At 43.6% G+C, this 27,431-nt stretch overlaps 1 protein-coding gene across 2 annotated transcripts; it reads left to right on the top strand.

Annotated features, from left to right (window-relative positions):
• The first annotated feature begins 5,015 nt into the window (after positions 1-5,015).
• On the top strand, positions 5,016-27,293 carry FBXO40 (F-box protein 40). Of its 2 annotated transcripts, XM_066241870.1 has the most exons (5): positions 5,016-5,355; positions 5,464-5,576; positions 17,449-17,481; positions 18,683-20,593; positions 23,773-27,293. In XM_066241870.1, exons 3-5 carry the CDS (start codon positions 17,479-17,481, stop codon positions 23,986-23,988), a joined length of 2,130 nt encoding a protein of 709 aa, XP_066097967.1. In that variant the 5' UTR covers positions 5,016-5,355; positions 5,464-5,576; positions 17,449-17,478; the 3' UTR covers positions 23,989-27,293. The 2 variants fall into 2 exon arrangements, with proteins under 2 accessions (XP_066097967.1, XP_066097968.1); XM_066241871.1 differs by lacking the exon at positions 17,449-17,481.
• Positions 27,294-27,431: the final 138 nt, after the last annotated feature.

Here is a 27,431-nt window from a genome sequence, read left to right on the forward strand (position 1 = left end):
GACCTTGGGTCCAAGCTGGTGAGCTTTGCTCAAACCAGCTGAGCCCATGCTCAAGCTGGCGACCTCGGGGTCTCGAACCTAGGTCTTCCGCATCCCAGTCCGACGCTCTACCCACTGCGCCACCGCCTAGTCAGGCTATCTTAGATTTTTTTAAAAAGAGGGTCAACAGCCTTTTTATGGAAGCAGGTTATAAACTCATTTTATTTCTAATCTACATGTCTGGGGTTTCCCAAAGGGTAGTTTTAGTCAAAATTTAAGGAGAAAATTACCATCACCATTAGTTTTAGTATAGTATGAGTCCATACATAGTAAGAAGTGTAAGAACTGGCATAGGAAGAGACAAAACAGATTTTTGAAGATGAGATGATCACCTAGGAAAACTGACAAAATCAACAAACTTTTAGTCTGCCAATTAAGCAAATTTTACAGGTATGTGATCAAAGTTAATGGCATTTCTTAAAACCACTCATAAAGCCCTGGCCGGTTGCTCAGTGGTAGAGCGTCGGCCTGGCGTGCAGAAGTCCCAGGTTCGAGTCCCGGCCAGGGCACACAGGAGAGGCGCCCATCTGCTTCTCCACCCCTTCCCCTCTCCTTCCTCTCTGTCTCTCTCTTCCCCTCCCGCAGTCGAGGCTCCACTGGAGCAAAGATGGCCTGGGCGCTGGGGATGGCTCCTTGGCCTCTGCCCCAGGCGCTAGAGTGGCTCTGGTCGCGACAGAGCGACGCCCCCGGAGGGGCAGAGCATCACCCACTGGTGGGCAGAGCGTCGCCCCCTGGTGGGCGTGCCGGGTGGATCCCGGTCGGGCGCATGCGGGAGTCTGACTGTCTCTCCCCGTTTCTGGCTTCAGAAAAATACAGAAAAAAAAAAAAAAACACACAAAAAAAACACTCATAAAGCAACATATAATAAAATAAGTATCTCTTCATTAAAATATAAAATGTTTAGGAATTAACTAAGAAAGTTAAGACCTTTGTGGAGAATAATACAAAAACTTGAACAAAGGACATAGAAAATTTTTTTTTAATTTTTTTAAATTTTATTTTTTTAGAGAGAGAGAGAGTCAAAGAGGGGGATAGATAGGGACAGATAGACAGGAACAGAGAGAGATGAGAAGCATCAATCATCAGTTTTTCATTGCAACACCTTAGTTGTTCATTGATTGCTTTCTCATATGTGCCTTGACCGTGGGCCTTCAGCAGACCGAGTAACCCCTTGCTTGAGCCAGTGACCTTGGGTCCAAGCTGGTGAGCTTCGCTCAAAGCAGATGAGCCCGTGCTCAAGCTGGCGACCTCGGGGTCTCGAACCTGGATCCTCCGCATCCCCATCCCAGTCTGACGCTCTATCCACTGCGCCTCCGCCTGGTCAGGCTAATTTTTTTTTTTAATTTTTATTATTTAGTTTTTGTTTTTCCAAGTGAGAAGAAGGGAAATAGAGATAGAGAGACAGACTCCTGCATGTGCCCAATGGGGATCCACTGGTGACCCCGTCTGGGGCAGGTGCTTTGCCCATCTCGGCCATGCTCACAACAGTTATATTAGCATCTCAGGCGGCTCCACGAAGCCATCCTCAGCACCTGGGGCCGATGCACTCGAACCAACTGAGCCATGGCTGCAGGTGTGGAAGAAAGAGAAAGAGGGGGAGGAGTGGAAAAGCAGATGGTTGCTTCTTTGTGCCCTGACCTGGAATCGAACCTGGGACATCCACACGCTGGGCCTACACTATCACTGAGCCAACTGGCCAGGGTAGAAATGTTTTGGATAAAAGGCATATGAGTCCATGAAATAATAAATTTATAAAGATTGAAATTATATAATATATATCCTCCAAACACAATGGAGTATAATTAGAAATCTATCAGATGAAACCAATGGGTAAAGAAAAAATCAGGAAAATTAGGAAATACTCAGATATGAGTGAAAATAAAAATATAGCACACCAAAACTTATGGAATTAAGCTAACTCTGTGCTTAGAAGGAAATTTATAGCTGTAAAATCCTATATTTCAAAAATAAGATCTAAAATCAATAATCTTTATTTTTAAATAGAAAGGAAGCTGGCACAGTTATATTAATATCTGTCAAGTTAAACTTTAAGGCAAGACACTGTTTTGGAAGTAAAAGTATATTAGACAAGGACAAAAGGAACAGTTAACCTAAAAGATATAATAATAATTCTGATTTGTATCTATTTAACAACATGTTCCCAAAATATATCAAGTAAAATTAACAAAGTTCTTGGGGCAACTTAACAAATACAGTACATAATTATAAAAGAAGGTTTTAATACACTCAATAATTGATAGATCAAATGGATAAAAACAGAATGAGTAGATAAGATTTCAACTACACAGTTAATAAGCTCAATCTAATGGAAGTATGTAGCCTTCTGCATCCAATTGGTAGAGAACGCACATTCTTTTCAAACACATAATTTCCACATACTAGACCACAAAGCAGATCTTAGCAAACTCAAATAATTCAATAACATACAAACAGCGTTGTTTGATCACAAGGAAAGTTAATTAGAAGAAATACTAACCTTTCCCTCCACCGAGAAATTTAAAAGTATATTTCCAAAGAATTAATCAATCATGAAAGAAATTATAATGTGAACAATAATAATAATAACTGAATCAGCTTTTACTGACAGTAGCATTTACTAAGGGAGAGAGTAACAGTAGCAGGCTGGCAGGTCCCCAGTATCCATCACATTGGGTCACCACGGGAATCCTACAGGGCAAGCCTGCAGGCCTAAGTGACACACATTGGCCCTTAGGCTGTGAGGTGTGTGTGTGTGTGTGTTTCACTTTAGATTTTTAAATAGTTTGTTTGTTTGTTTGTTTGTTTGTTTTTACAGAGACAGAGAGAGGGATAGATAGGGACAGGCAGACAGGAACAGAGAGAGATGAAAAGCATCAATCATCAGTTTTTCGTTGCAACACCTCAGTTGTTCATTGATTGCTTTCTCACATGTGCCTTGACCATGGGCCTTCAGCAGACCAAGTAATCCCTTGCTCAAGCCAGCAACCTTGAGTCCAAGCTGGTGAGCTTTGCTCAAACCAGATGAGCCTGCGTCCAAGCTGGCAACCTCGGGGTCTTGAACCTGGGTCCTCCTCATCCCAGTCTAACACTCTATCCACTGCACCACTGCCTGGTCAGGCTAAGTAGTCTTTTTTTAAGAGCAGTTTTAGGTTCCTAGCAAAACTGAGCAGAAGGTACAGAAATTTCTCATATACCCACTGTTCCCACATACACACAGCTGACCCCACTAGCAACAACGCACACCAGAGTGGTACATTTGTTACATTTGAGCTTACATTGAGGTATCATTCTAACTAAACTCTGTAGTTTATATTTAGGTTCACTCTTGATGTACATTATATAAATATTCATAAATGGGTAATGACATGTATCCACTATTACAGTACCATACAGGATAGTTTCACTGCTCTAAAAATTGTCTGTGATCCAATCTATCCTTTCTTGTACCCTAACCCCTGGCAACCACTAATCCTTTTACTGTCTCCATAGGTTTACCTTCAAAACAATGATTTTTTTTTTTCTTCAAATCAATAACTTTTCACCTTAGGAAACTAGAAAAAGAACAAACTTAGTCCAAAGCAAGCAGAAGGAAGGAAATAAAGGCTAGAGCAGAAATAAATGAGAGAACAGAAACTCAAAAGAGTATCAATGAAACCAAAAACTAGTTCTTTGAAAAGATCAACAAAATGACAAATCATTAGCTATATCAACAAGAACAACAATAAAGATTCAAATTACTAAAATCTACCTGACCAGGTGGTGGCACAGTGGATAGAGCATTGGCCTGGGACGCTCAGGACCCAGGTTTGAAGCTCTGAGGTCGCCAGCTTGAGCACAGGGTTGCTGGCTTGAGCATGGGATCATAGACCCCCTTGGTCACTGGTTTGAGCCCAAATGTCTCTGGCTTGAGCAAGGGGTCACTGGCTTGGCTGGAATCCCCCAGTCAACGCACATATGAGAAAGCAAGCAATGAACAACTAAGATGCTGCAACTACAAGTTAATGTTTCTCGTCTCTCTTCCTGTCTGTCTGTCTGTCTGTCTCTCTCTAAATATATGTATATATTTTATTGTACTATATTTACCTTTTCTTTGTCTTTTTTTTAAAATAAAACTGTTTATTTTATTGATTTTAGAGAGAAGAAGGGAGAAAGAGAGAGAGAGAGAGAGGAATATCAATCAGTTCCTGTATGTGCCCTGACCAGGAATCAAACTGGCAAACTCTGTGCTTCGGGACGATTCTCTAACTATCTGGCCAGGGCAACAACACCTTTACACTCAAAGGAAGCACTTTACAGCTTCTCTTTGGTATTTCTTGATTGTTAGCAAGAACACAAGCATCATTATACCACGACAGTCAATCTAATCTGATAATAAGACAGCCACTAAGTGATTCCCAGGAGGGCAGTGTATGCAGCCTCCATGCACTGGACAGAAGGATGACTCACATCCCAGGTTGAATGGAGCTGGACAGCACAAGATTTCAACATGCTACTCAGAACAGTGGCAATTTAAAACGTATGAATTATTTATTTCTGGAATTTTCCATTTAATATTTTGGACCACAGTTGACTGCAAGTAACTGAAACTACAGAAAGAGAAACCACAAGATGAGGGGGTCAACTGTACCTAGAAATTAGAAAAGCCAGGATTATATATTTTCTTTCCTCAGAAGGTAGCTGAATGAGTTCCCTTGAGGAGGATGAGACAAGGAAGAGCACTACACTGGGAGTAATAATAACTGGCTCTTCCACTAGAGCAAAGCAAGTTGTGTGACCTTGGACAATTTACCTTCTCTAAACCTCAGTCTTCTCATCTGTAAAAAGAAGGAGTTGGATTACCCCTCAGCTAAGCCTCCCACCACTTCTCATTCTCTCACTGGATTACTCTATGTCTGATTTATGAGTTACCAACTCTCCCTTTCCTAACCACCCAGGAAAGGAGAGGGCCAGGTTAGGACAGCCACTTACTTGCCATGACAAGAAATAGGAGAAACAGAAACAAGACCGCCTGTCACTTGCACAAGTTGCTGCTTCAGCGAGTTGTGGATTTAGATGAAAAGCGTGGTTATAATTAGAGCAGCAGCCCAAAGGCTCCAGCAGCCTCGGTGAGCACAGCTGGACCTGCAGGCAGCACGCACAGCAGCCTGAGAGGCTGCTCTCGCCGTGAAAATGATCTTTCTTACTTGGATTTTCTCCTTCCTCGAGGGGAAGAAAACTCATTGATCTAAAACTTCACTTCCCTTCCGGCTTCCCCTGCTAAATGGCACTCCAGTAAAGACTACTGTTGATAATAAATACAGGGGACAGAAAAAATCAGTAAGTTGAGCCGGGTCACATTGCCCCTTGTGATATAGTTTTATTTTTAACTTCAAAACACTTGAACTATTTCTGTTGAAGTTTTCTGTCCTTTCCCTGCCTCCACAGCAGGACTCTGTGCTCTGTGCAGCTGGTACACCTTCAGCCGCCTCCCGCGACCTGCTTGCTCACAATGGGGGGATGCAGGTGCAACAGATGCTGACTCAGCCCATGCCATTAAGGTAAGCTTTGCAGATGTGAGCAGGTGCACCAAGGAGACATTTGGAGTAGTGAACATGGGGACTCGGGCTGAGCTGCACATCACCGTTTTTGCTCTGGGCAAGAAGGTTGTTAAGCAAATTAATTACACATGGGCTGGTATATGTGCGTGTGTGTGGTTGGGGGGAGAATGTTAGTGCTGAGAATGAGACCCAGCCCTGAATAAACTCATGTTTTTAAATCAAAAAATCTTAGAGCAGGAGATTACCTGCTTTCTGACAGTTTATGTTCTTTCTTCTGCAATCAGCCAGAGAGGTTATGCAGTAAGTCTAAAGTGACACAGTGGTGATGAGGGGACACAGGGTTGAGGGCAGGCAGTGGTGAAGAACTGGATGGATGACCAAAACTCACGATTTCTATTTTCTAGAGTCCAAATGCTGTGATCTTTTTACCAATTCTCAAATTTTCAGCATTTGTTCTGTTAATTGCAAGTCATCCTCCTGTGGTTTAGATCCCATCCCTTGTGTCACGCTACCAGTTAATGCAGCACTATTGTGTTTACTGCATGTACTATTTAAGCTCTGCCTGCGAAGTTTAAAGCCTGCTTTCTTCTGATAACACTCCCTAAATATGGCTCTCTCCACCCCAGGGCTTTTGAATCCAAAATTCATCCATGGAATAAATTATGAAAGTATTTTAATAATCTTTTTTTTTTTTTATGAAAGGAGAGAGATAGATCGATTTACTGTTCCACTTATCTACGCATTCATTGGTTGATTCTTGTATGTGCCTGGACTCAGGATCGAACCCACAACCTGGCATATAGAGACAGTGTTCTAACCAATTGAGCTACCTGGCCAGGGCCAGAACTAAAAATATACGGCTCACAAAAATTAGGGGATATTTTATCGCTTCATATTTATTTCTAAAATATCCCCTAATTTTTGTGAGCCGTATATTTTACAAATTTGTTTTTTTGGCTTTCTTAAAAAAGATTTTATTTATTGATTTTCGAGAGAGAAAAAAGAGAGAGAGAGAAAGGGAGATAGGAGGAGCAGGAAGCATCAACTTGTAGTTTCTTCTTGTATATGCCTTGACCAGGCTAACCAGGGCCTCAAACTTATACAGACTTTTGCATACAAACCATAAATTATTACAGACTTGTCACTTGCACATCCAGAAGGACAGATGCAATTAATAACAATTGAGGAATTAGAAGTTGTAAAATGTAGCTTTTGGAATAACTGCATAGTGTTGGCAGGGATAAGGGAGCAGTGCTCATTTTCTTATTTTCCTCTGAGCCTTGCTGTGGGGTTACATAGTTTGGAGTTCAACTAAGGACATGCTGGGAAGTGGCTTATGCAGCAAAAGTGATTCTCTACACTCTGAACTTTGAAGTACCCGGGCTAAAGCCACCAATGCCAAGTAAAAGGAGATCTATCCAGATACCCTAACTCCTAGTTCCTGCCTGCCTGCCTCTGTAATATCCAGGCACATCCCATAACTCTGCTGTGGGTGTCTGGGTTAGAATTATGCCTGTTTGCGAGGTACAGTTAAGTGCATTTAATCCTGACGGGGTTTCCAGGGCACCAAGGTCTTCGAGGTGTTTGCTGGGGTGCTTTCCTAGCAAGACTGGGAGTGTTGGCTTAGGAGTAACCAAGAAGACAAGCTGATTAATAGCTACCCCGAGGTAATCCATTCTTGGCCAGTAATAAACAAATGGTAATTTAAAATACTAATACTAATAATATAAGCACCAGATATAAGCATTAACTAGCTAATTAAATAACCAAAGTTTAAAGGTAGAGAGATTTCTAGCATAGGAAGAAGACTGCTGGTAGTAAGGTTGAATAGATTTTGAAGGAGGATGGTTATATTTTTAAGTTATAGTGAAAGTGCTGAGATCATAGCTCGAAAACCCGAGACTATGGGACCAGATGTAAGAATTATCTTCAGCCAACTGGTTATGGCTGAAAAGAGAGCCTGACCAGGCGGCTTCACAGTGGATAGAGCATCGGACTGGGATGCGGAGGACCCAGGTTTCAAACCACGAGGTCGCCAGCTTGAGCGCGGGCTCATCTGGTTTGAGCAAGGCTCACCAGCTTGAGCCCAAGGTCGCTGGCTTGAGCAAGAAGTTACTCAGTCTGCTGTAGCCCCCCGGTCAAGGCACATGTGAGAAAGCAATCAATGAACAACTAAGGTGCCGCAATGAAGAATTGATGCTTCTCATCTCTTTCCCTTCCAGTCTGTTTGTCCTTATCTGTCTCTCTCTCTGTCTCTCTCTGTCTCTATCACACACACACTCACACACACACACAAAATCTTGAGACAAAGGGAATACTTTAATATTTAACTTTATACATTTGCTTTCTCTAGAATTAAATATCTCCATAATGGGGAAACATGTTTATAATGTATAATTAAAGTAACTAATTAATTGACTAGTTAATAGGTTAAGAGTTAAAGAATACCTCTGATGCTTAATTTTGACCTTGTCACTTCCACTGGCATGAAAACTCAGGAATAAATAATTATTGCCAGATGAGAAGGCAAAACAGTTAGTCACTGACATCATGTGAGGGGTGCTGAGAGGGCCCCTTGCCTAAAAATATCTCCCTGACATCAACCCTGTTTGCCAACTAACTTTAAAATTATAGTAAAGAATGTTAAAACTATTATCTGTTAATCCCATTCTCTTTTTGCTTGAGTCAGTGATTTAAATATACCTGCCACATGCCTTCTCATGACTTTCTTGGCCAGCGACACTTAGTTACCACCTCTTCCTCATTCCTCCAGGCTCTGTCCTATTTTGTCCTTGGTACCAGCTAAGTTGCCCACATGCCCTTGGCCACCGCCACACAGGTACACAGTGTGTGGCACTGTGGTTTCTACGGAATCTCTCAAAACATCAAGTTGAAGAGTGTGGGCAAGACACGTTACTTTTCTGGGCCTCAATTATGAAAATGAAGAGGTTAAATTAGACCCTTAAAATTTTTTATTTATTTATTGACTTTAGAGAGAGAGGAACATTGTGTGTGCTCTGACAGAGGATCAAATCGGCAACTTCTGTGCTTGGGAGCGATGCTCTAACCAATGAAGCTATCAGGCCAGGGCTAGATCCTTTTCTTTCAAAGTGAGGTGCTTGGACCATCAGCATTGTCTGAAACTTACCATTTTGAAAGGCTCAGACCCCACCCCAGTCCTACCAGATCAGAATCTGTATTTTAAAAATATTGCTCGGGTGATTTCTACATTCACAGAGGCTTTCTTCTTACCTGCTTGACCCAGATTTCTGCTTTGTCTCCAGGGTTTAGAACAAGTACACAGTCCCCTGAAAACAGTTCTGGCAGCATTCTGAGTATCTGTGATGAATTGAGTCTCCTGAAGTCTTTTCCATTCCGTTAAGGCTATATTAACCTAATAAAGTTGAAATTATTTCTTTTCCTTACTTAAAAAAAAAGCCCCAGATTAGCATACATCTGACATCATTACACTTTTGTCCTAAATTTGTTTCAAATTGCTGCCTTTGAAACAGGTAGCTCGCCTGTGTAGGCAGTGATACAATTAATAGAGCATTAGCCTGGGATGCTGAGGACTCAGATTTGAAACCCTGAGGTCACCAGCTTGAGCATGGAGTAGCCAGTTTCAGTATGGGATTATGGACATGACCTCATGGTTTCTTGCTTGAGCCCAAAGGTCGCTGGCTTGAGCAAGGGGTCACTGGCTCAACTAGAGATGCCACCATCCCCCCATCAAGGCTCATATGAGAAAGCAATCAACGAACAAATAAAGTGCCACAATTATGAGTTGATACTTCTCATCTCTCTCACTTCCTGTCTCTCTCTCTCAAAAAAAATAAGAAGGAAGGAAGGAAGGAAGGAAGGAAGGAAGGAAGGAAGGAAGGAAGGAAGGAAGGAAGGAAGGAGAAAGGAAGGAAGGAAGGAAAAAGGAAAGGGAAGGAAAGGAAAGGAAAGGAAAGGAAAGGAAAGGAAAGGAAAGGAAAGGAAAGGAAAGGAAGGAGGAAGGGAGGGAGGGAGAGAGGGAGGGAGGGAGGAAGGAAGGTTGCAAAGAAAGAAAAAGAAAGAAAGAAAGAAAGAAAAAAAGAAAGCAAGAAAGAAAGAAAGAAAGAAAGAAAGAAAGAAAGAAAGAAAGAAAGAAAGAAAGAAAGAAAGAAAGAAAGAAAGAAAAAGGGAGAGAGGAAGTGGTTCTTTCAAAACACTGCCATCTGTTGGATTCTATTCAATTTCATTCAATCAATCCTTATTCAGTAAATGTTAACTGAGTGCTGGGAGCAGTGTTAGCTGCACTCACTCTCTCAGTCCCTCAGCAACCATTTCACACATTCTCAGGTCATTTGCACTTGCTCTCCAGGCTCTCTTGATATTCCAGACAGAGCTCCTTCTGCTGCTGCAGGGAAAGTTCCCCTGCTCAGAGCACTTCTGCTGCTTTTATGGCTTCATCAGGATCTCCCTCCACCCACCGTCAGAGCAATGCTTCTCTCAGGTTGTCCTGATTCCCACAGCTAATCACAAGACAGAAGCAGCATCTCAATTGACACCTTCCTCTTTCTTTGTTTTCTTTCTTAATGAGCAACATAATGTAGGCAAATGTAATGCCAGTGGCCAAGGCCAGCCAGGTCCACATTGGATTCAGGCAGGTGGTAGAAAAACTACGGTGCAAAAAAGCATTGGGCCATTTTGTTTAATAACGTCTCACAATGACAGACAAGCACACAGGAAGGGGGAAAATCTACCCACATCTGTGTTTGGGTAGCCTTTAGAGGTCCATTTCTCTTGTTAGTCAGAGGGCAACAGCTCTCACAGCCTTATGGTCCCATGCTATCTTCAGCTCCCCTAAATCTGCCACCGTCTGTGTAACCACGTTGATGGGCTGCCTCACATAAGTGCTCTTATAGCAACTAGTGACCCAAAAAGGGATGTCAGGGCACTATAGAGAATAAAGTCCCTCGTCCCTGCCATGAACACTTGCTCATCTGGCCCACAGGACCTCCGGTTGAAAGCAGCATTCTTCATACCTAGTTCCCAAAGGATCTGGGCAGCTCAATATAGGACTGCCACCAACTCACTCCCCCTGGCAAGTCCCCAGCATTCTGCCCGACTGTACAAATGGCAGCCATCACCCATTCTAATAGGGTATGGTTTCCTGGGTTGTCATGGCAGTTCTGAAGATACTGCCTCAAGGAAGAGGTCATGGTAACAGCAGCCAATTTCTCCATCTCTGTTCCAGAGAGCATGATGCCATTCACTCCCATGTCCTACAATTCCAGCAACCAGGCTGCCAGGGGCCCGGTGGGTTTCTGCCTGAATTGTGACTCTAACTCCATCAGCTCTGCCTGGATGTAGGGCCAGATCATAGAGTGCTCCACTACCTGCAGAGGGGATTGTGCCCCTGAGGTGTTCTTGGCTACTAGGTTTTTACCTTCTGGGCGACCACCAGCCGGGCTCTGAGTCTACTGATGGCAGTCTCATCCTGAACTTTCTCCTCCTCAGAAGAGTAGGAAATGACTACAACTGTCAACTCAGAGCCACTCTGCCGGCACAGATGTAGCTCCACCTTCAGCACCTGCTTTGTCTCCTGCAGATGCCAGCTCCCAGCCTGAAGCTGGAACTTGAGCTCTTGAACCCACAGTTGTTTCTCTAACAACTGTTGCTGCCAACATTCAGCTTCCAGGGCAAATTGCAGCTCACAAAACCATAATTCCTTCTCCAGTGACTGTTTCAATTCCAGGTGCGTTGGTGCTCAGCTTGCATCTCACACTGCAGCTCTTGAAAGCAGTCAGTCTTTTTTTCCAGCAACTGTTATAGTTCCTGCCACTGTTGGTACTCAGTCTGCAGCTCATCCTGTAGGTTTTGAACTCTGGAAGCCTCTCACACAGAGCTTTTGGTTTCTGCTCTCAGGGCTGTAAAAACCACCCAGCCCACAGTCCCCAACAGGACAGCAACCAGGAGCAGCCACTCCTCTATTCCACCCTTCAAGTGTGTCGGCAGCTCCATACCAATGTAATCTGAATCCTGCCAACTACTCCAGATGTAATGCCTGTGATTGAAGCCAGTCAGGTCCACATTGGACTCAGGCAGACAGTAGAAAAACTGTGGAGCCAGAAAGCATTTGGCCATTACTGTTTAATAGATTGTCACAGTGGTGGATGAACAAACAGGCAGGGGAAATTGCTTCTCAGACAAACAGACAGCAAAATGGCCCCTCACAGAGGTGGGCAGGCATGTCACAGTCCACAATCTGTGCTGAGCACAAGCATCCATAACCTTACATAGACTATTTACACGTGGTACTGCCATGTGCTCGCACACTAATCAAGCAAAGTGCTTGCAACTAGTAAACCAGCAAGCAAGCCTAACAGCTGTTTTTCCAACAGCAAACATTTAAATTACAAACTTCAACCTAGAAAACAGATCCCTCAAGTTGCCTCTTTGACATCTGGAAGGTGTTCCTGGCTCATTCAGTATTGCTTGAATTCCTAAATGTTTAAGAAATAAATGCTTTGTGATGATTACTAGGAGCCACAGAGGGGAGGTGTAATGCCAGTGGCCAAGACCAGGCAGGTTCACATTGGATTCAGGAAGAAGATAGAGGAACTGCAGAGCCAGAAAATGTCGGGCCAATCCTGGTTTATTTTTTGTTTTGTTTTATTTATTTATTTTGTTTGTTTGTTTGTGACAGAGACAGAGAGATAGACAGATAGGGACAGACAGGCAGGAAGGGAAAGAGATGAAAAGCATCAATTCTTTGTTGCGGCATCTTAGTTGTTCATTGATTGCTTTCTCATATATGTGCCTTGATTGGGGGCTACAGCAGAGCAAGTGACGTCTTGCTCAAGCCAGTGACCTTGGGCTTGAAGCCAGCAACCTGTGGACTCAAGCCAGCGACCATGGGCTCATGTCTATGGTCTCATGCTCAACCCTGCACTCAAGCTGGTGAGCCCATGCTCAAGCTGGATGAGCCCACGCTCAAGCCAGCTACCTTGGGGTTTCGAACCTGGGTCCTCCGAGAACCAGTTAGACACTCTATCCACTGTGCTACTGCCTGGTCAGGTGAGACATATCCTTTTAATAGATACTTCCAATGTTTGACAAAAAACCAGAAGGGGAAAACAGCTTCTCATGGAAGTAGGTGAATGACCAGCAAGTGATCCACACCAAGGGCAAGCACCCATAACCTTACATAGGCTACACACACGTGGCTCTGCCATGGCTTATGCACTAATCATGCAAAGTACAAGCAAGCAAGCCTAACAGATGTTTTCCCAACAGGAGGGATTTGAGGGAATTCACATTCTTAAAGAAGTAAGGTAAAAAATATTTTTTACGATTATTCAACTAGCAATTTTATGTAAGATACATTTGAGTAAGGGAGAACTGAAAATCGGAAGGCCAGCCAAGAGCTGTGGGAATGATGCAATGGGAAGAAATAAAGGCCTGGACAAGGAAAATGACCATGGAAATGACCTTCCTGGTAAAGGAATGACTAACAACTGAGTAAGTCTTATATTAGACACTTTCCCTACTTTATCTCATTTGATCCTATGGGTTATTATGACTCCTATTTTATGGATGAATAAATTAGTGGTAGAGAGATTAAATAACTTTTCAAAACTTAATTAGCTAATAAATGAGAGTGTTTGTTTATTTACTGTATATTGGAGATTTCAGATAAGATCTCTTTGTGGAAGAAAATATAATCTGAAGTTTAAATGGCAAAAAGGAGCCCATAACATGAACAAAGAACAAGGGGAGAATTTTGGGAGAAATATCAAGTAGAAAGGCCCCTATACAGGATTAAGCAACAGGTTTGAACTATGAGCTCCAGAGAAGAAGAAAGAAACAAAGAAGCAAGCAACGGACACTTCCTTATTGCAGTGTAGATGTTTAACCCTAAAAACTTCACTCTCACCTGACCTGTGGTGGAGCAGTGGATAAGGTGTGGACCTGGAATGCTGAGGTTGCCGGTTTGAAACTCCAGGCTTGCCCAATCAAGGCACATATGAGAAATAACTACTATGAGTTGATGCTTCTCATTCCCACCCCCCTTCTTTCTCTCTCTCTTCTCTAAAATCAATAAAGAAAATCTTTAAAAAAGAAATCACTTCACTTTCACATTTGTATTTCCTGAAATGCAAAAGCATGGGAACTAAATACTCTTATTTTCTCAGTTCAGATGGGCACAGTATGGACATGGTCCAGAGGAGGACAAAAAAAGGTCATCAAATGGAAGAAGATGCTTCCTAATGAAGAGCATCTGGCTCCTGTACAGTTTGGAAAGATCCTACACATCGATACTTTCTGTGTCCTAACTGAAGGGGAGAGACTCCTTCTCTGATAGGCTCTAGTCATGGGCTTGCTTTCTTCCCAAATCATGGGAATGGACCACACAATGTCTCTGGGTCTCCAAGGGGACACAGTATGATGTAGCAAAGAGGACAGAATTTGAAGCCGAATAACCTAGGATGTGTGCGTGTGTGTGGTGTGTGTGTGTGTGTGTCCCGGAATCCTTGTCTGTAAACTAGAAATGGTAATACCCACCTTACATGGTCATTGTGATAATTAAATGAGATGTTATGTGAAAGCACATGTTAAGCACTAAAATCTTGTACTTCTTTTTCCATGATGTCCAAAATGCAGAAAAATCAACCTAGGAAAGTCAGACAAACCCCAGGGGGGATAAGGATCCTGTCACTGTACTGGAACAGAGGTTAGGAGAATGGGACATCTTACTCCCAAGACAACCAATGATTTATTTAATGTGATCAACTTGAGGCAAGAGCATTTGGCTCCAAATAAGGTGATCAATTAGCTGTTCAAGTTTGCCTGGGACCAAGAAGCATCCTAGGCCTGAGGACTTCCAGTGATAAAACCAGGAGAGTCCCAGGCAAAGCACGGCCATTGGTCTTTCTGCCTACCTAGCAATAATTAGACTATCAAGAATTTTGGACTGTCCTTTATCTCAGTGAGAAAAATTTTCTCCAGATATACAACAAAAGGTTCAGATGTGAGTTTTATGCCCTTAGGTTGTATTTACCTTTCTATATCTACCTGTCAAACTCCTCCAAAGAGTTGTCTCTATATGCTGTGTCTTTTTGCTCAGCACATGTCCTCTCTCAAAGTCACTTATCTGGTGTAGATCCAGAGACCGGCAGAAGATCTTTAAATAGCAACATTAAAAACAAAACCAGACAAAACAAAAACAGCAGCATTGTTTTCTGCATGCATTTAGTTTATTATTTTTTTTCTTAAAGGGGTATTTTCAAATAACTTCAAATATACGGAGAAGTTCCCCAACAAATGTTTCCTGATTCAATAATACTGCTCCTAAGATTCACTTTATAATGCTGAAGGATAAGAAATGAGTGGGCATCAAGTTCATCACCACTGTCCAACCAAATGTAATAAATTGGCCTTAAAGTTATCCTGGTTCAAAAATGTAAAGCCTATATGAAGTTTTGGAGAAATTTGAATATAAACTATGTATCACATGATATTAGACAATTATTTTTAGTTTTCTTAGATAAAATAATGGTATTGTAGTTACCAAAAAATGTATTTATTCTTTGAAAATAAGTGCTGCCCTGGCTGGTTGGCTCAGTGGTAGAGTGTTGGCCTGGCGTGTGGAAGTCCCAGATTTGATTCCTGGCCAGGGCACACAGGAGAAATGCCCATCTGCTTCTCTACCCTTCCCCCTCTCCTTCCTCTCTCTCTCTTCCCCTCCCGCAGCCAAGGCTCCACTGAAGTAAAGTTGGCCTGGGCGCTGAGGATGGCTCTATGGCCTCCACCTCAGGCACTAGAATGGCTCTGATTGTGGCAGAGTGACGCCCCAGATGGGCAGAGCATCGCCTCCTGGTGGGCATGCTGGGTGGATCCCAGTCAAGTGCATGCGGGAGTCTGTTTGCCTCCCTGCTTCTAACTTCAGAAAAATACAAAAAAAAAAAAAAGAGAGAGAGAGAGAAAATAAGTGCTGAAATACTTAAGGATGATGTGTCATGGTAACAGCAATTTATTTTCAAGAGTTTTGGCCAAAAATGTGTGAATGTGTGTGTGGAGAGAGAGAGAGAGAGAGAGAGAGAGAGGGAGAGAGGGAGAGAGAGAGAGAGAGAAAGCAGGAAAACAAAAGTGGCAAATACTAACAATTGTTGAATCTAGGTAGAGTATATTTGGGTGTTTATTGTATATATTCATTCACATTTAATGTATATTTGAAAAAAAAATTAAAGTTGAAGGAAAATTCACCTACAATGAATTGGAAAATCCTAAAGTAAATTAAAATTAAAATTTTTTTTTTCTTTTTCATCTCTTTTTTTTTTTTTTTTTTCCTGAAGCTGGAAACTGGGAGGCAGACAGACTCCCGCATGCGCCCGACCGGGATCCACCCAGCACGCCCACCAGGGGGCGATGCTCTGCCCATCCGGGGCATCGCCCTGTGGCAACCAGAGCCACTCTAGCGCCTGGGGCAGAGGCCAAGGGGCCATCCCCAGCGCCCAGGCCATCTTTTGCTCCAATGGAGCCTCGGCTGCGGGAGGGGAAGAGAGAGACAGAGAGGAAGGAGAGGGGGAGGGGTGGAGAAGCAGATGGGCGCCTCTCCTGTGTGCCCTGGCCGGGAATCGAACCCCGGGACTTCCACATGCCAGGCCAACGCTCTACCACTGAGCCAACCAGCCAGGGCCAAAATTAAAAATTTTAATATTGCATCTGCGACTTCTGAGTGCTAACCCTCTCCTAGACTAACCCAGTGCTGAAATTTTACTACAAACCTGCAGTATAGACCTTATGTAGGCTGCGTACATGTTTTTCCTTGGCCTAAAGAGTTGTTCTTAAAAATATTATTTGCCAACATTCAAAATTCCAAGAATTTTTATCTTGATATATTATGTAATAAAATATTTTGTAATATAATGAAATATAAAAACTTAGAATAGCAAACATGTGTAGATGACTTCCTATGAGACACATACTGTCCCAAGAGTTTCAGGTACTGTATTTAATTGAACTCATTTGCTCCTTACAATAATTAGGTACTATTATTACTCACCCTTTATATATGGAGAAACTGATGAACAAAGAGGTTAAGGAACTTTCCCAAAGTCTTGCAGATACAAACTTGTAGTGCCAGGGTGAAATCCTATGCTATCTGTGCCCTACACCATACTACCACCCACAAAAATCTGCACCCCAGTTTCTCTGGGAAGATCAGAAGACCTGGCAACACATTCGCATATGGGACCAACTGACCAGAGCCAAGAACTATGTTGCTCTGAAGACAGGGCATCTTCTCTTATGCTTGACAGATACCCCTTCAGCCTGCTTCTGAGGTCTTGGGAGTCTGGCCCTTGCACTAGCCACAGCACAGCTGAATATACTAGAGTGAATGACATGTGAGAGGTATTTCACAGACACCTGTACACTGCCCAGACTAAGCTGGATATCAGGCTGTCTTCTAAGTGGATTTGAAGCCCCAGTGAGATAGAGACCAGATGTTGGTGTAAGGGGGAGGTGGGGCTGGGGGATGGAATGTCGGGATAATTGTCAGTAGATAATGGAGGAAAGTTACAGGAAGCAGAAGTTACTGATGCCATGGTTGTTAAGATGCCCCATCAGAGGGCAGTGTGGATTGGTGAAAACAGTATCGACTAGGATGGCCTGGGTTGGGACCTGATTCCCACATTTAGCGGCTATATAACCGTGGACAAACTATTGAACTTCTTGACTTCCCTTTCCTCGACTAAGAATGGGGCAATGACACCGCCAGGATGGTGGAAGGAGTTAAATAAGAGAGAATATATGAAATCTCTCTGGCCTCTATTAACATAGATGGCCAAAATACTTTCTTACTAATCATTCATATTTATCTTTTTATATTTCCCCCTAGAGTTACAAAGCAAGAAGCAAGTAGGAAGCTATGGTAAGTATCAAGTTTGTCTTGGATCTTTACATTTTAGAGGTCCAGGTCTGGTTTCATTTAGCCTACAGCCTAAGGAGCTGGCAGACTGAGGGTTGCTAGAGCAGAACCTGGAAGAAGTTGAATGGGAGGAGCAGTGGGTGGAGCCGAGAAGGATTTGTGAGCAAAGATTTTTAGTAAAACTCTAAAAATCAGAAAAGCAAAAACTGCAGCAATAATCTAAATGCTAACAATTTCTTCACTTAGCATATTAATGAGTACCTACAATGATCCAGGCCCAGTGACAGGTGTTAGGGACGCAAGTGTGAACAACACCCGACATGGCCCCTGTCCTCCCAGCATGTTCCCTGGTGGTAGTTGGTTAAATAAATGACAGCACTCTCATTCTGGAATGTTACACTGCCATTATGAAGGAAGTTTGTAGAAAATAATTAATAAAACAGTCTAGTCTCATGTTATAATAACAAGTTAAAAAGCAGGACTCAAAATAGTATTCATAGTATTAATTTTGTAATATAAATCACCCATAACCCACAACCTAAAAATTACAATTGTCAACATTCCCTGGCTGGCTGGTTTAGTGGATAGAGGTCGACCTGGCACGTGGATGCCTCATGTTCGATTCCCAGTCAGAGTACACAAGAGAAGTGACCGTCTGCTTCTCTCCCCATTCCCTCCCTCTTCCCCTCCTGCAGCCAATGACTCAGTTGGTTAGAGTGTTGGCCCAGGGTGCTGAAGATAGCTCATTGGTGCCAGTGTCAGCATCAGGCATTAAAAATAGCTCAGTTGATTTGAGTATCGGCCCCAGGCAGGAGTTGTCAGGCAGATCCCAATCAGGGCACATGCTGGGGTCTGTCTCACTATCTCCCTTCCTCTCACTTAAAAAAGAATTGTCAACATTGAATTTCATTACATTCAGCATTTTTTTTCTTTTTCTTTTTTTTACTATCCTAAACATCTCTACTATATACATAAAATAAGCTATTGGAAAATACACAAAAGAATCTTAGAGTTATTATTTCTGGATTGTGGGATTATTAGTAATTTTTGCATTTTTCTCTATGATTTACTATATTTCCAAGGTTTCTATAAGATGCATGTATAAACAGGAAGTAAGTCAATTTAAACACAGTCACAGACACACTAGATCCGCTCTTCCGGCAGTCCTTTGTTTGATCTTTCCCTTTGCTTTTGGTGTCCGCAGGGCAGGGCACGCAAGCCTCCGCCTGGGCAGCACAGGCATTGTGAGAGATGCTTCAACCGTCACTGCCACATTCCTGTGGAGCTCAGTGTCTCCTGCATGGTGATAAACTGCCACCTGTCCTGTGGTGCCACCTTCCACATGTGCAAAGAGGCAGAGCACAAGCTGCTCTGCCCTTTAGAGCAGGTTCCGTGCCTCAACTCTCAGTATGGCTGCCCCCTTTCCATGTCCCGCCACAAGCTGGCCAAGCACTTGCAGGTGTGCCCCGCCAGCGTAGTCTGTTGTTCTATGGAGTGGAACCGCTGGCCAAACGTGGACTCTGCAACAACCCTTTATGAGAACATCATGAAAGAAACACCCAGTGAGGAGTGTTTGGACACAGCCTTGGCGCTCCAGGATCAGAAGGTCCTTTTTAGATCTTTGAAAATGGTAGAACTTTTCCCAGAAACTAGAAAGCCCACTGAGGAGGAACTTTCTACTAATGGCGAACCCAGCTGGGAGGAAATGGGAGGAGCCGTGGGTGGAGCGAATGCCGGTTTAGTACCACATAGCTTTCTGTTGGCCAAGAAGGGAGAGATGGCAGAGCTGAGTCAAGAAGAACGGGAGGTGTTGGCCAAAACCAAAGAAGGGATGGACCTGGCCAGTTTTAACAAGTGGGAAAATATTTTCAGCAAAGAGCTTGCAGCCTCTGCTTTAACAAGCTCATCAACGAGCTGTGAGAGCAAGAGCAATAAGGTCCCAGGGAAAGAACAGATTCCCAACAGCAATAACAAGGTAGGAGAGGACTCTGCCAAGGGGAAGGAACCACAAGAAACCCAGAAACAGCAGGACTGTCAGGCAGCTGTGGAAACGATGGGACTTGCCCCCTGGCAGGATGGTGTTCTGGAAAGACTGAAAACAGCTGTGGATGCCAAGGACTATAATATGTATCTGGTGCACAATGGGAGGATGCTTATCCACTTTGGTCAGATACCTGCTTGTACACCTAAGGAGAAGGACTTTGTTTATGGCAAACTTGAGGCTCAGGAAGTGAAGACTGTGTATACCTTCAAAGTTCCCGTGAGCTACTGTGGGAAGCGGGCTCGCCTTGGAGATGCCATGTTGAGTTGTAAGCCAAGTGAACACAAGGCAGTAGACACTTCAGATTTAGGGATCACCGTGGAGGACCTGCCCAAATCAGATCTCATCAAGACCACCCTCCTGTGTGCTTTGGAAAGAGAGCTCAAAGGTCATGTCATCTCTGAATCAAGGAGCATTGACGGGCTGTTCATGGATTTTGCTACACAGACATATAATTTTGAGCCAAAACAGTTTTGCTCAGGAACAGTGCTGGCTGACCTCCTAACTGACAACCCAGAGGGCCTCCATGTGGAACTCCACAGTGAGTGTGTGACCAGGAGGCACAACAAGAGCAGCTCTGCCTTCACTTTCACTTGCAACAGATTCTTCAGGAGGGATGAATTCCCCCTTCATTTTAAGAATGTCCACACAGACATTCAGTCAAGTCTCGATGGCTGGTTCCAGCATCGGTGCCCCCTTGCCTACTTGGGATGTACATTTATTCAAAACCATTTCCGTCCCCCAGGGCAAAAAGCAAAAGTGATCTATAGTCAAGAGCTCAAGAACTTTGCTATCAAGCCAGAAGTTGCTTCAGAGCTGAATGAAGGAAAGAAGAACAACCACCTCTCAGACCAGGGAGGAAAGAGCCAGGATTCTCTAACCAGTCTGCCCTTGGAGATTTTGCAGTACATTGCTGGGTTCTTGGACAGCATCAGCCTGTCTCAGCTCTCCCAGGTGTCTGTGCTGATGAGGAACATCTGTGCCACTCTGTTACAAGAGAGAGGGATGGTCCTCCTGGAATGGAAGAAGAAGAGGTATTCCCATGGAGGGACCTCCTGGAGAGCCCACAGAGAGGCAAGTAAACATTCATTCATTTATCCATTCATTAAACAAATATTTAAGACCCTTGTGTGCGCCAAGCACTGTACTAGGTAGGCACTGGGATTGTTCTAGATCACTGGAAATAAGATACAATTCCCAGGCTCAAGGTCAGTCTAATAGGAAAGACAGACCTATAAACATATTACTGGCAATGCAAATGGTAGTGCCTGTTTATGTGTGTGTCCTGGATATCTTCTGTTTGCTGACACACTCTCCAGCCTTTTCCCCAGGAGGCTGATCGCTGCAGACTGCCGCAGCTGGCTCCCTTGCTTCCAGTTAGGCTAAACTAATGGCAGCGCATCAGCAGGGGATGGGAGGGAGGGAGAAGAGTGAGGCTGACATTTCTATTCTTCTGGCTCCCTCACTGCATGCATTCTCCCTTCGTGACACTTAGCAGTGGCTATGTCCCTCCACAGAAGGTGGCTGTATTAGGTGGCTCTCACCACACAGTTTCTTATTCTAGTCCAGTGATCTAACCTTCTTCTTCCCTTTCAGGCCTACAGTAGTAAAACTCTAGATTGTTACCAACCCAGGTACTTATACTGTATCTGTGGCTTTCCTAAACCTTGTCCACAATTAGTATATCCTTCCTTTTTAAAATTCTATTCAAATTACCCCATTTGAGTGTGCCATCTGTTTCCTGCCTGGACTCTGATCTAGCCTGCCAACAAATTCCCCTCCATCCCATGTCATTTAATTTTTTAAAACAGTTTTTGCCTTCATTAAAGGCATTTTGAAATTCTCACATAATGTGGTCCACTGATTTCCTTGTTCAAATGCCTAGTAAAATTTTTCAAAAACACTCTGCTCCTTTTTCCCTGTCAGTTTATACTTGCTTAACAGTATTATCTCTTCTATCACCTTATACCATACAGGTGTGAAACTCCTAATTTATTGTAGTCAAAGTAACCTTAGCATCCTTTTCTCATGGTAAATATGTTGGTAATATGAATCACAAATTTATGTACCCAATGAGGTCAGTAATTCTATAATCTCACAGTTGAGTTTCTTCCCAATATGTGGCTGTTTGCAAACTGACATTGGAGAGTTAGAGTTGTTTACATCTATTTTTATTAATTATTTCTAAAACATCTTGTATACTTACTATTATTTATTCCCTGAGCAGTCTTCCTCAAACAATAACTGAGATTCTCCCTCATGTATCCATACCTGCATCCATGTGTTAAAAAGAAAAAAAAACAAACATGCAGCTGTGCAATAAAACAAGAAGGGGGACATGCGGGAAAATGGGTGGGGTTTAGACTGTGGTCCTGAGACAAGTCTTTTGTGCGGAGTTTGGAACGCTGGGTCCTGTGGGGGCAGAACGCTGCCCTTGCAAGCACTAGAAAAATTGTGTCAAGGAAAACAGTTAATCCCTATAGCCCTTCCTTACATACCTGAAAGACATTAGTTAACTACCCTTCTATGCACCTGAACCCAGGTTCTGTTAATTTACCTATGAGCAAAGAGGCCAATAAATTTGATGAGGCTGGCCCTGGCCAGTTGGCTCAGTGGTTGAGCGTCGGCCTGGCGTGCAGGGGACCCGGGTTCGATTCCCAGCCCAGGGCACACAGGAGAAGCGCCCATTTGCTTCTCCACCCCCCCTTCCTCTCTGTCTCTCTCTTCCCCTCCCGCAGCCAAGGCTCCATTGGAGCAAAGATGGCCCGGGCGCTGGGGATGGCTCCTTGGCCTCTGTCCCGGGCGCTAGAGTGGCTCTGGTCCCGGCAGAATGATGCCCCGGAGGGGCAGAGCATCGCCCCCTGGTGGGCAGAGAGTCGCCCCCTGGTGGGCGTGCCGGGTGGATCCCGGTCGGTTGCATGCGGGAGTCTGTCTGACTGTCTCTCCCTGTTTCCAGCTTCAGAAAAATAAAAAAAAAAATTTTTTTGATGAGGCTGCAGTGATCTGGGCTCTCAGTCCTAGAGGCTGGGAGTCTCCCGTACCCATCTTTCTCTGTAAACAAACAAACAAGACACTGACTGCCACCCAACCAAGTGCTAGAAAAGCATGATTGAGACTAAGCCCCTGCGAAAATTGTATAGTCTAGAATTGCCTAATATTTTCCTCTGTAAAATAAGGTACAAATCATTTAATTTACATACTAGAATTCCATTATTTTTTGGCTCATATTTGTTCCCAATGCAATGATTGCTGCCCGCCCTTGAATATCATTTGGGGTAAACAAATTTCCTTGTAGTAAGAAAGAAAGAGTTTAACTGGAGTATCCTTTAACTCCAATTAAATTCTCTTTCTGGAGTTAAAATGGCCCTTTAAAGTAAAAAAGGATATTGTTCTAAAGTCCCAGGAAACACTTTTCTTACATAAGAACAATAACGAAAAACTGAATGTGAAGTGGTCAGATGGGAAAGGTATCAGTGACTTTGCCACCACATCTTAGGTAGAAAGAACAGAGGGTATTTGAGTACCAGACTCCCAGATTGCTACTCAGATTTCTGTTCTAAGATTTATTGTATGTCATAATACTTTTAGTTTCAAGCAATGCAAACCAACTTAAAGTGGTATAAAAAACAAGAAAAATTTATTGGCCCCAAATAATTAAAAAGTCCAAAGGGAATAGCTTCAGGTAATGCTTGATCTAGCAACTCAAGAAAATGCCCCAAATGATATTTTCTTTTTATTTATTTTATCTTTACTTCCTCAACAGTGGCTCCATTCTAAGACATAGTGCTCCCGTGGTGGTCCCTGGTGGTGGCCAGCAGTTCCTAAGACAGCAGTTCCCCAGTCTAAGTATAGAGGGGGAAAGAGAATCTGCTTCTTGATATCTCAAAAAAGGCAGTTCTGGAGTAGAGCCTCATTGAAACTAATTGCCCTGATTTGAACCAAGTATCTATTCTAGAACTGGCGTGTGTGTGTGGTGGTAGTAGTGGGGGGGGTTTCAATATGCAATATGCAGATCAGTATTAATCATTCCAACACAACCGCGTGGCCAGCTAGGAAGATCGTCAGTGGAAGTGGGGAACCAATAGTTGGGTGCTAGAGAGGAAACTAGCAAAATGTCTGCAGTAGCCACTAACCCCTCTCTGGAAACTAAGAACAGGAGAAACAGAAAGGCATTTACTTATACTGTCCAAACAAAGCAGGCCCGATGGGGATTGCCCCAGTGTTCACTTTCGAGCTTCTGTCTTTCCCAACAGGTCTGGCAGTTCAGCAGTCTCTTCTCTAAAATCCACCGCTGGGAATTTAATGAAGTCGCCTCCATGTCTGAGCACCTGAAGGCCTGTCCTTTCAACGTTGTAGAGCGCAAGACTGACCCAATTCTTTTGACCAGCATGTGTCAGCCCCGTGAGCAGGCCCAAGAGAGCTTAGTCACCACCTTTAGAGCCAGACCACAAGGAAGAAAAGCCAACTAAAGATTCAGATACCACCATTCTTGAATTCCTCAGAGTTGCTGAAAGTAGGACAGAGCACGGCTTGGGGGACTTCCCTCTGTAAACTGCATATGTGCTTATCTGGATGGATTAGAACATGCAATGGCCTTCAAAACCTGAGCAGTTGCACAAGGTCTAAGACTCTCCTAGGTCCTGCCTTATACAATTGCTATAGTGCCATGTTGATGACTTTTTTTCCTTTCCTTTTTTATTTCTAAAATAAATCAGTCTGAAGAGAAATGGGTAACTCAAGGTCATTGAGGAAGATAAGCTCCATTTCTTAAGAGATGAGAGAGCAATGAATGCTATAACCAGCATAGGTCTGCCCTTATATGGGGGAGGGGTGTTTCAGGTTACAGGCACGTTCAAATTTGTGGGGCAGGCAATGCAGAGATGCCAACTGAGGTGCCAGTCCTCCATGGGGAAGGTTCTGGAGCTGAGGTTGTCCTGATGTTCAAGTCCATGGCTGTTTTTAGTTGGCCCACCATCCCTTAGCCCAGACAGTGCAAACACAGCCCGATGTAATAGAGACCTAGGCTAAGCACAGCACCCTTGAGGACACCACAAACCAAAAGATAAAAGACAGAAATAAGGTCACAGTTCTTTTTGTGTGTACTCTTGGCAACATATAGGATGACCTTAACAAATGAAGAGTCCAAAAGGTACACTATATTTGTGGAGAAAATTAGGACAAAAAAATAGCCTTAAGCCTACATTTATACATTTTAATAATGACAAGAGCCAAGATTCTTTTCTTCTGAAAATTATATTCTAGGTCTGGATTAGGGAGAACATAGGCATAGCCCAGAACCAGCACTCACTGCAGGTCCTGTGGCACCAGTCTCCTGGTCCTAGACACCAGTGGAGTGGCCCGTGGGGCAACCTGGGAAGGAAGTCATGGAACATAGTGGTTCCCTATGATTGCTTCTACCTATTACCGGTCATGACTCCAGACTGTCAGAAATGGGTGACACTGCCAGTCTGGGGTAACAAGGAGTGAATACTCACAAGAACAAAAGTAAGAGAAAAATGCATAATAGAAATTGACTTCCCCTAAAGTAGGCTTTCTGGGAACTGCTGACATTATGCACTGAATATTCTTTGTCGTGAGGGACTGTCCTGTGTGTTACAGAATACTTCACAGCATCCTTAGCCTTTAGTCATAGATGCCAGTAGTATCCTCACAGCTGTATCAACCAAAAATGTCTCCAGACATTGTGCAATATCCTCTGAGTCACTCCTGATTGAGACCCACTGCCCTAAAGGATGACATACCAGTGGCAGTGAGTTAGGATCAGCTTCTTAGGACAGCAAATCTTTTCTCTCACACAGTTATCTGTGATGATTGTATCCACTTTTCTTTATTTACTAACTAGGTTTTTGTTTTTGTTTTTAAGTGAGAGGAGGGGAGGTAGAGAGACAGACTCCTGTATGTAACCCAACTGGGAACCACCTGGCAACCCCCATCTGGAGCTGATGCTCGGAACCACCAAGCTATCCTCAGCACCTGGGGAAAATGCACGAACCAATCAAGCCACTGGCTGCGAGAAGGGAAGAGAGAGAAAAGGAGGAGAGGGAGAGAAAGAGAAGCAGATGGTTGCTTCTCATGTGTGCCCTGACTGAGGATCAAACCTAGGACATCTCCATGCCAGGCCAATGCTTTATCCGCTGAGCCAATCGGCCAAGGCCATTTACTAACTAGGTTTTAGAAACCTGATGATTTTGAGTTGCGAAGCAGATGGAGCTGATTTGTTTGTGGTCGCTTCATGTTCTTGGGTCATGTGCTAAACCATATCCTTTCAGCCCTTTCTAGTGGAGCTGAAGCCAGAAAGATTAAGCTGCTTATCTTATGTTTATATCCCTTTCACCTTAATTGGTGCCATTTTCTCAGCAGTTTCAGTTGTCCTCAAGCAAGCGCAGAAAGGGAATGGAGGACAGGCATTGTGGGGAAGTAGAGAACAAAGAATTTAGCCATCCACACAAGTTTAATCTCTCTCAGTGCTTGCTATTGCCTGACTCTCTCTCTCTGAACATGGTTCAAAGCTGGTGCAGAGGAAGTAGAAGGCACCACTGAGAACAGTCAGGAGGCTCTCAAGCAAGTCCCAGGACAGAAGTAGGCTCATCTTTTCATTATAATGTGCTGCTTGGTACTATTTGGTAATGTAACTATTTTTCCTCCTCCTTATTGTTCGATTTATATCTCACATTTGTATATAAGGCACGATTTTCTAAAAATATAACTAGAGTATGAGCTAAGGTTTTATTCAGTGAAGACGAGTAACAGGAAACAACTAAATACTACAGTGAGGGGGAAAAAAGGAGGAGAGTTCTCAAGTATCAGTTCCATTGTTTTGGATCTAGCCCTTCCTCTATGGAGAAAGAGAGCTCCTAAAATCCATTGTGGGGGTTTTATTTTACTAGAAAAAAATGAGAGGAGGGTGCTATAGGCCAAAGGAGATGAAAAGTGGGGGCTCCTGTGATGGTGAAAAGTATGGCGGAAGGAAGGGAGCAGAGGGTCTCCCTGCACGATGGGGGGGGGGGGGGGAGGCAGGAGAGTGGGAACAGGGCCACACTGCTGTGGGCCGCACACTTCCACTGCCCGTGACTTTCTCTGTTGCCGCCTTCAGAGCAACATTCAATTGATCAACATCATCAAGCCCATTTTATAAGACATATCATTGTATATGTTGTAACAAAGCAGGGTACTGTGGTGCACGCACTGCTCAACACAAACAAGCACAGTTTATGGTGAGAGGCCAGTTGGAGCAAAAGGAAAACCTTTTACAGAGACTGAATGAGATGGAAGATGACCTGGCCGGTGAGATGAGGCTGTAGCGAGCGGCATGAGCAGTGGGCATCATCAGACAGGGGCAAGACAGTGAGTCATGGCTTCAGACCAAGAAGCATGGAGGGGAGTGAAAAGGGACTGTGTAACCAGGAAGAGGAGCCTGGATGCAGAGATGTCTATGAGTAAAGCCCTTGATGAGCATCGCTACCAAAATATTCAGTTCAGAGTAGCAATCAGCCAAACTCGGAGGGTGAGGTCTGTAGAACTATTGCTCTAATAGCATAGGGAACTGGAGACGTTTCTCTCTTAAAACAAAGGGAAATGTGAAGAGTAAGGTGGGATGTAGAGATGTAACCAGAAAATCACTGCAAAATTCTGATCTATGTGTGATGTCAAATAAAACTGAAGTCAAGAATGAGATTGTGTATCTATGGTGACTTAGCTCTGTATATTGGAAATCCCAATGTCCCTATAAACAAATAAAAGCTGTTGTATGGCCCTGGCTGATTGGCTCAATAGATAAAGTGTCGGCCCAGTGTATGGCTGTCCCGGGTTTGATTCCTAGTCAGTGCACACAAGAGAAGCTATCATCTGCTTCTCTCCCCTTCCGTCTCCCTCTTTTCTCCATTCTTGCAGA

Source organism: Saccopteryx bilineata, chromosome 8 (assembly GCF_036850765.1).
Source record: "Saccopteryx bilineata isolate mSacBil1 chromosome 8, mSacBil1_pri_phased_curated, whole genome shotgun sequence".
NCBI classification, from domain to species: Eukaryota; Metazoa; Chordata; class Mammalia; order Chiroptera; family Emballonuridae; genus Saccopteryx; species Saccopteryx bilineata.